General features: G+C 42.1%; 1 protein-coding gene across 2 annotated transcripts in view; it reads right to left on the minus strand.

The window, feature by feature from the left end:
• Window positions 1–325: 325 nt before the first annotated feature.
• lrrtm4l1 (leucine rich repeat transmembrane neuronal 4 like 1) overlaps window positions 326–10,076 on the minus strand; it is a 58,884-nt gene continuing 49,133 nt past the window's right edge. Inside the window, exon 3 of one of the 2 annotated variants that reach the window (XM_041898217.2) lies at window positions 326–2,282. In XM_041898217.2, the coding sequence (XP_041754151.1) occupies window positions 2,217–2,282 (66 nt within the window). In that variant the 3' untranslated portion in view covers window positions 326–2,216. The remainder of the gene's footprint in view (window positions 2,283–10,076) is intronic. The other variant, XR_006003353.2, reaches the window with a different exon arrangement.

A 10,076-nucleotide genomic window follows, 5' to 3' on the forward strand; every position in this document is an offset into this window, starting at 1 on the left:
TCTACAAATCAAATTGATAAAATGTATTTAGAAAAACTAAAATACATCTTGCAGTAGTTTTTATGTTGGTATTTACAGGTATTTAGGTTGATAACAACACAGTAGATGAATCTCAATGGGTCACCCGACACCGTTCTCTAGCGGGTACACTTTTTAAAAAAGGGTTCCAAAAGGTTTCTTCAGCTGTCCCCATAGGAGAACCCTTTTTGGTTCCAGGTAGAACTCTTTTGAGTTCCATGTGGAAAGGGTTTTACATGAAACCAAAAAGTGTTCATCAAAGGGTTCTCCTATGGGGACAGCCGAAGAACCGTTTTAGGTTCTAGATATAACTTTTTTTTTCTAAGAGTGTATTGTATGCTGAGAAGCCCAGCGGTTCTAGTGTTAAAGGGGATTTGACATATCCTTTTAAGGAGATTTTGATGTCGTCACATCATGTATTCAGCGTTACTCATAAGTTGTTAGCAGTGGCATGAACTGTATTTGTGGCACACGTACATAATACTGTATCTTGCTCAAACACACTGTCAAGAAATACAAACACACTCATTCATGAAGACACGCTACAGACACACACACACACATACACCAACCCACACAGACACACATGTTGATTTGGCAGAAGAGCACAGTAGTACTATAAGAACGGGAGAGAGTTGAGGCTTCATCCATCTTCAAAGATTACAGAGGAATCCAAGGAATCCTCTCTGGAACGTTCATCATTCCAACGCACACACACACGCACACACGCACACACACACACACAAACAAACAAAAGAGCTGATTGGATATAGAACATCCATCCCTCTAGTGCTCTGACCATATGGCACTAGTCTCATATCAGTGAGTATTACCCCAGAGGCAACTCTGCTTTGAAATGGTTTCACTGTGAAATCCTCTGGTTCTCTCTTAATGTGACAGAACAACCACAGATAGAGTCCTCCCCAGTCCCCATGAGACAAAGGGCTGGATTCAATCTGTATTGCTGAAGCGTTAAGGTAATTTACGATTGAGCCGACATATGCAGCGTTTACCGTGAATGCAGTCTACACTAGCGCAGGAACATTGTCTTTAAATTTCAATCACGCTGATTGAATAGAGCCCAGAGAGACTCAAAACACCCACCCATAAAGGCTTTTGTTGTCGCAGAGAGTTGGTAGATTTTTGTTGTTGAAAAAGTCATATACTACAGTTGAGAAGTTTGAGACTCAGTTTTACTTTTTATTTTACTTCCTGTCCTGATTATGGGACAAGGTGTGTACAGTTGGGAATAGATTGAGTTCCTCCACCATGTGTGATTGGCAAGAGGATCAGTTGTTCTCCAGACTAGATCCTCAGACTTCTCAGAAAACTACCTCCAGCTCCCCAGGGGACTAGATGAACAATGACAGCTTAACTCAAATATTACTCAACAGACAGGTACACACGGTAAACTTGTAAAGCAAACAAAATACACATAAATACTTCTGAGCCGCAAATCAGAGGATAGCTTATTTTGAAGCCATCTTGACAGAAAATAAATGATGAATATTTTTTAAACCACAGCTGCAAATAATGGGTTGTTCAACAGCAAAGAAAAATCATGGAAATAGCTGGGCTGACACTACACCGTGAAACCTGTAGTTTCTAGCTGGGAAGAAAGTAACATTATGCGTCTGGGTGGTCACAGACCTGTCCACTTGTCATCTTCATTAGCTGTGATGTTCCGTAAGCTCCACAGCCCATTTCCACATCGACAGCCTCCAGCAGAGTGATAGTGTGCCACTGCCCATTGTGTCACACGCCAAGTCATAGTCCGAAATGTCTATGGCAACGGTCATAGAGGTGCTGCAGACGTGAAGTGTTTCAACCCCCCTCAATCTGGACTAGCCTAATTGGCTAATCAAAGGGTTAAAGTGGCTGGTGCGTTAACAGCAACCTAGGTCATAGTTGGATGAACACTGGCCTAGGGCAGCTGAGAACCAGTCAGAAAGAGTATAGAGACCTTGTAAAAGAAAAGAAAAGAAAACATAAATATTCAGTGTGATAGAAATCATGAAGGTAATTCTTGCTCCTATATTAGATTGTCAATGGGCTCGTGGAGGTATACTTTGGAATCTGTTTGTAGACCTTTAGAGAGTGCCACTGTAGGATCAGGACAGACAGTAATGGGGTAGCTGTAGTGTTGTAGGGCCTGATTCCTCTGCATGTTAGCAATGGGCTGGTTAAACATACGTCTTCTAGTGAATGGTGGGTACGTCTCCAAGCCAAGCTCCAGGTAATGGACGGGGACATGTGTATTCTTTCTGAGGGGAAAATAAAGATGACAAAGTTAAAACAATCTAGCAGGCGGTGAGTGTGGTACATTGGTGGTGGTTACAACATAAAGTAATTACAGTTCCTGATTAATCTGATCATGGCACAATGAAGCCATGACAATGCAAGCAAAGCAAATTAGGGTAAGCAATTAAGCAGACAATGAAATGCCACCGCTTGGCCGGTTTAGAAGTTTGAAATGGAGTGGCTTCGCCTAATGATAGAGACAGAGCGAAGAGACTCCGCAAAATTAAAATACTGACTCGTCATCTGTGTTCATTTTCGAAAATGTTAATTAAAGTTTTGCCAATTAAATCAAATTGTTCCATTCTGTTCAATTGACCTTGCTTACATTAACACTTTATCTTAAACAAATTAAAACATCCTGTCTCAATACTAATGGTAATGTATATTGTGCGCAATGATCGTTATCTCAATTACCCTCTAGTTGGACATCTAAAAAATCACTGTTGTGCAGACCTATTAGGCTACATTATGTTTCCCCGTTTGAAAGACCTTAGTAATTACATGACAAATCGGAGCTAGCAGTTTTCCTCTCTGCAGATATGGGAATGCATTAACCCATGTTGCTCCTCCACAGCACAGATATGGTATTTTTCCAAACCACTTGGGTTAAAAGTCCAATAACCTGGTAATTAAAAAAGTTTTTGTTCTTGGAATGGTTTGAATGCCAATGAAAGTCCCCAAGCTCCACTCCAGCTTGTATTTAAGCAGTGGAATCTCCACACTTACGCTAACTCCAGAGTCACAAACTGTGAATTAATCTTAAACCCTAATAGCGACGGGGGAGACTCAGTCTCTGCCTTACCAAGGTTGCCTCTTTGCATTTTCCCTCCTTAAAATGGCTAGTTTGCATTTTAACCTTTAAAAAAGCCTATTTTGGGGCTTGGCTCTAGGTAAATCCAATCTTAATAAAGTAGATGCTTTGGATTTTGCCATCCTAAGCTATTTCTGGAGCTCTCAGACTCTGCATGGAATTATAAACGTGAGGCTTTCTGCTGCCACAGCTTAGATAACTATGTGTGAGTGACAGATGCCCTCTTCCTCTGACGTAATGTATGGCTACATATACAGTAGGATGCCCTGAGCCCAATTTTGATTCAGCCTGCTATCAAACATGCAGACACAACTCACTCATCTCTCTCTCTAACTGTGGTTACACGTTGCAAGATGATCCGATCATTATCTGATCGAGATTTGTTGCATCCACTTTTTGCCCACTTTGACCATATTGTGACCAGATTCTCTGGTCCCTCCCTGTATGCAAATTAATCCATCCTGCTTTATATGACACAGCCACTGGGCACACACTGGTTGAATCAACGTTGTTTCCACGTCAATTAAATTAAATTACATTGAACCAATGTGGAATAGACATTGAATTGACGTCTGTGCCCAGTGGGAAGCTGTATAAATCGATAGAAAACAGGACATTTTATAGTCAATAGTTTTATACTCTCATAATTTCAGCCTACTTTTGTTATCCAACGATTTATGACTGGGCTTCATAGGCTACTGTCCCTATAGACTGGTGGGCTGACAACTTCACGAAAATGATGTGTGAGCATCAATGCGTTGTTATGATTCTGAACGCTCAGATACCTAGCAACAATGACAAGAAGCTGCCATGTGGGGAATCATAGGTGGCTCGTTTCAGCTCATTGTATCTTGTTATTGATACCATGTCTTATTTTGAGGTGTTTTGACTGATTTCATGTCAGTGCTAATATGGCAAAAAAATTGGAGCTAGCAGTTTTGTCATTTGAACAGTCATCTAACTCGGAATTCCAACTCGGGAAAAAAAGAGGACTGAGCACGCCCCTATTCTCATCGACGGGGCTGTAGTGGAACAGGTTGAGAGCTCCAAGTTCCTTGGTGTCCACATCACCAACGAACTATCATGGTCCAAACACACCAAGACAGTCATGAAGAGGGCACAACAAAGCCTATTCCCCCTCAGGAGACTGAAAAGATTTGGCATGGGTCCTCAGATCCTCAAAAAGTTATACAGCTGCACCATCGAGAGTATCCTGACTGGTTGCATCACTGCCTGGTATGGCAACTGCTCGGCCTCCGACCGCAAGGCACTACAGAGGGTAGTGCGTACGGCCCAGTACATCACTGGGGCCAAGCTTCCTGCCATCTAGGACCTCTATACCAGGCGGTGTCAGAGGAAGGCCCACAAAATTGTCAAAGACTCCAGCCACCCTAGTCACAGACTGTTCTCTCTGCTACCGCACGGCAAGCGGTACCGGAGCGCCAGGTCTAGGTCCAAAAGGCTTCTCAACAGCTTCTACCCCCAAGCCATAAGACTCCTGAACAGCTAATCATGGCTACCCGGACTATTTGCACTGCCCCCCCACCCCCACCCCATCTTTTTACGCTGCTGCTACTCTGTTAGTCACTTTAACTCTACCCACATGTACATATTACCTCAACTACCTCAACTAGCCGATGCCCCTGCACATTGACTCTGCACCGGTACCCCCCTGTATATAGCCTCCCTACTGTTATTTTATTTTACTTCTGCTCTTTTTTTCTCAACACTTTTTTGTTGTTGTTGTTTTATTTGACTTTTTCTTAAGAAATAAATGCATTTTTGGTTAAGGGCTGTAAGTAAGCATTTCACGGTATTGTCTACACCTGTTGTATTCGGAGCATGTGGCAAATACTATTTGATTTGATTTGATTTGACGTCATGATTTTACCTTGCATTTTTCAGAGTTCCCAGTTGTTTTGAACGCGGCAAGAGCTCTGACTTTCCGACCTGAGGATCACTGACGTCATGAGTTGACCTCGTTTTTATTCCAGAGTTCCCAGTTGTCTTGAAAGCACCATGACCATCAGATTCAGGTACCATCAGTCCAGCAGGGACGGCCTGTTCAATAGGGCGATATGGGCGACGCACTGCCAAACGGGAAAAGGAAGGGATTTTTTTTCTAATCAATTATATCACGGCAACAGTAGTTATCAGTGTTGTAATCTATACGTCTGATCTGCCACAGTGCCACACTGCCACTAAATGTCGAATCAGGCTAAAGTCGTGCTTCAAATGGCTCCACCCCCCTTTTTGGGGCGATTTCAGTCAGATTGAAAATCGCCCAGAACTTCTGTCATAGACTCCCATGTAAAATCTATTTTTTTCAAATTTCAGAGCCTTCAATACAATCTCAATGGGTGTCTGTGGGCTTGCACTTACGCGCTTTCGTCATACGTTACGTAACCATGAACGTAACTGAGAAAAGAGTGGATTGTTTGAAAGAAGTTCCTTTTTTGTCGGCGAACAAATGAAGATAAATTGGCAACGAAACAATTAGGACCTCCCAGACCAAATGTAATAATTCAACAGGTTTCTACTAAAGGCGGAAAGTCCTACACCCGAGGATTTTCCAAAAATTGGTCTGAACGAAAAAGACATTGCCACTCACTCAACTGGATGACGAGGGATACAGGCTAGCTGTCCGCCGCCACAACGATGAGGTTAGTGTTGATAATCACAAGTTTACTGGATGTGGATATGGTGTAATAAAGGCAGTTTATTCAGAGGTAAATATATCTGGAATCGCGTTCACGGACCCGTTCGTCAAACTCTTAGGGAGCTATAAATTAAGCCCCATTACTTACCATATCAGATAAGAGAAATTGCTGCAGCTACATATATTTTACATCCTGGCCCTACATAGTTCACTATTTGCATCACTTACCAAAATATTACATGTGGTCATATATGCTTGGAAAGTGGAGATGCCATAGAACGTCAAAAAAAGTAAACATTGCTGGAGACACATTGCCGTTTTGGAGAAGACATCGCGTTTGCTAGCGAAGAGATTTGTTGTGGCAAATGAACTTGGGCTGGGAATTGCCAGGAACCTCACGATAAGATATATGCATCAGCATTGCGAGTCTCATGATTCTATACGTATTGCGATTCGATACTGTGATTTTATTGCGCACCATATGTCTGTTGCAGAGGGATCAGAAAGCCATGAGAACGAGTTTTGATCAGTCATGGAAATAAAAGTGCTGAAAACAAATTGGCTCCCAATGTGAAAAGATTGAGAACAAGCTATGAAGGAACAATAATGGTGTTTTGGTGCAGGTACAGCCAACTAGCGCTAAAATATTGCGATATTGTCAATACAGTATATCGTAAAGTATCACTATGTAACTCGATTTCTTTCACCCCAATCCCTCAAATTAACGGTAAATAACTGAATTGTTTGCCCCACATTTAGCTAAGATGATTAGCTAGCCAGCTAAAATGTTTTAGTTAGTTAGCAGTCGCATCTACAATAGTTTACTGTCAATAACATGTCTCCAAAAATGACGTGGTGTCTCCAATTGTGTTGACATTTTACAATTGCAATGCGCATCCATGAGTATCCACTTTCTGTAGCTCAGCTGGTAGAGCATGGTGCTTGTAACGCCAAGGTAGTGGGTTCGATCCCCGGGACCACCCATACACAAAAATGTATGCACGCATGACTGTAAGTCGCTTTGGATAAAAGCGTCTGCTAAATGGCATATTATTATTATTATTATTATTATTATTATCTGAAGAGAGCCCCGAAACATTGTGTGCAGACATTTTATGCAATAAATGAAGTAGGTTCAATCTAGTAGTTCTGATCTTCTGATTGGTCCTGATGAGTTGGGCGAGGTCCCCTGCAGGCTACTGTCACTGTTGCATTGGCTCTGAGTCGGGTTCTCTGTCTTCAAATGTTCAGCCTAAGAGAGGGGATTTTTGTGTGTGTGTGTGTGTGTGTTTAACAGTGATGATGTGTGTGTGTGTGTGTGTGTGTTTAACAGTGATGATGTGTGTGTGTGTGTGTGTGTTTGTGTGTGTGTGTGTCCTCAGAGCAAGAACTCGTGAGTTGGAAGAACTGAGAGGCCTATGGCGTGGGTGTTGTCCTTGGCCACCTGCTGACAAGGCTGACAAGATAGGACCCTTTTGTCCATTGTTATTGGATAGGAACAGAACTTATAACCAGCTCCTGACCTAAATAGATCTTAGCACAACATTTTACTCAACATATCATATTCCATATTCACTATAACAAATATATTTACTACGACATTAGCAAGAACCGCCACATCCTCAGCCGGCTAATCCAGTGTGTGAAGTTTTGCGGAGTGTTTGAGTTAGCTTTGCGAGGCAAAGATGAAACTGAGGGCTCCACCAACCCTGGTAAGCCAACACTTTTGAGATCAGTCAATAAATGCTTCTGGTATTGACTTATATGCTGCCCCTGTCTTCATGTTGTTGCTGGACATATCTTTTTTTAAATGTGTGTAGGTCACCTAAATCATCAGAAAAATTGCCCCTCCTGAGAATTTTTTCAGGAGCCGCCACTGCAGTCCAGTAAAATAAAAAAGCAAATTATTTGCAAATTATTTCGATTTATGCTCAGCTGTGCCTCGCAAGTGCTACAACAACTGATCTATTTTGTTATCAAAGCTCGAGTTTTGCAATATAATAGGGTCTGAGAAGAACAATATTGGCAGGCCAGGCATATAGCCAATATGCTGTGATAATGTATTAGGCCTACTGCATAAACCTCAATCCTACAGAACTGTTTTTATTAGCTTAATGTACAAATTAAAAATGAAATCTGACCGGTATATCTCGGTTTGCTTTTTGACTGTGAAAGTGATCTTGAATCAGAAAAGGTTGGTGACCACTGTAATAACCTATAGCAAGACACGTGGTCAAATTATGAAAATGCATGGATAAAAGCGGCAATCGATAAAAAGTGCAAAGGAGCACGCATGTATAGCAAATACTATGGCCTTAAGTAGCCTTAAGAGTCCTTCATATTGTAGCCTACATTTTATTGGACAGTGGCCTCACTCAGCTTACAGAACGCTATGCGCCTGTACGCATCAGTTTGGACATCTTCTGCACTGTATTAATAGTTGGAAAATGCTCAAAGATTCACAGAATATAATAAAATAAAATTGAAAAGGATTGCATTATAATAGCACTGTATTATTTTCATATCTGATACAGTACCTGAATTAAACTATTCACCTCCCGCCCACTGTTAATTCAGGCTAGATCTACAGGTGGAAAATTAGGCCTACACCTTATACCTTGCCATACACTTGTCATGCATTACACTCTTCTGCTGTGACTCCCTCATAGTCTGTCCCATGCATCCCCAATACATTTGTAGTCCAGTTTAAATTCTGATATTACATTCCTTGGTCTTTCTGTACAATGTTTTCAAATGTTTGATTTTGTGCTGGGATTGGATGTGGGAATAGGATAACCAGTTTTCTCTCATTCAGAACAATATCTCTACATAAATATCTTTATTTCTATATGCCAATTTTAGCTGTATGCGGTATTGGACTGTGGCATCCGAAGACAATGCCAGTATAGGCACTTGGTTTCTAATGAAGACCATGATCTTAATTCAACTGGCTGGTGTTCTTTTTGTGAGAGGGCGGGACAACCGTGACATTTGCCAAATGTATATGCTTTCGTTGTCAGGATTCGTTTACACTTCAAGGACATCCGTACAAGATGCCTCTTCGACTACCTCCGGAAGTGGTCAGGAAGATCTAATCACAATCAGATCACAATGCGGCTTTTGATTGTCTACACCTGTCGACAAATGTGGGAACAACCAGAATGTGGACAAGATCAGGACAACCGACGCATGTTTGAACCAGGTATAAACGGGGCTTCTGAGTCTCTCAGGTGGGGGAGCTAATGGTACACTGAGTTCATCTTAGAGCTTCATGCAAGTGCAACTTTAACACAGCTCATACAGCCAGAGGGACACACATGCACACGCACACACACACGCATTCAGACCTTGACTACAGTCATTCACAGAGAAAACCTTTACCTCCGGACACTATAACAAACGAATACACTGAAGCAAAAATGTTACATACATTTTACTTATGCAACAGTGACAGATAACCCAATGGGGTTTCAGGTAAACTATCCTTTCCACTAGTGAATGCACACAGCCTCCAGTAATATAAGGCCCCTGGCGACTACCTGCACTTGCTTAGCAGACAACAATGGAACATAGGCACTGTATTGAGTTGCACACAACCCCCACCCCCCTCCCCCCTTTCACCCTCGGAACAGCCTCAATTCATCGGGCATGGACTCTACAAGGTATCAAAAGCGTTCCACATGGATGCTGGCCCATGTTGACTCCAATGCTTCCCACAGTTGTGTCAAGTTGGCTGGATGTCCTTTGGGTGGTAGACCATTCTTGATACACACGGAAAACTGTTGTGTATGAAAAACCCAGCAGCGTTGCAGTTCTTGACACAGACCGGTGTGCCTGGCACCTACTACCCCGTTCAAAGGCATTTCAATCTTTTGTCTTGCTCATTCACCCTATGAATGGCACACATTCACAATCCATGTCTCAATTGTGTCAAGGCTTAAAAATCCTTCTTTAACTTGTCTCCTCCCCTTCGTCTACACTGATTGAAGTGGATTTAACAAGTGACATCAATAAGGGATCATAGCTTTGACCTGGATTCACCTGGTCAGTCTATATCATGGAAAGAGCAGGTGTCCTTAATGTTTTGTATAGTAACATGCATTACCATTTCTCCCTACAGTGGAAGAACTGCTCTGGCTCACATGAAACAGAGGCGTGCTTCACTCGCACCATGCCAAAAGAGCAGCAGAGGCTGCCGAACCATCATCAAAAGTCAGATGAGGCGCTCTCTATGGTTTCAGACAGCATTCTATCCCTGCTCTTCCAAAGAGAGTGACATTTTTCAGT

The sequence above is a fragment of the Coregonus clupeaformis genome, chromosome 15 (assembly GCF_020615455.1).
Source record: "Coregonus clupeaformis isolate EN_2021a chromosome 15, ASM2061545v1, whole genome shotgun sequence".
NCBI classification, from domain to species: Eukaryota; Metazoa; Chordata; class Actinopteri; order Salmoniformes; family Salmonidae; genus Coregonus; species Coregonus clupeaformis.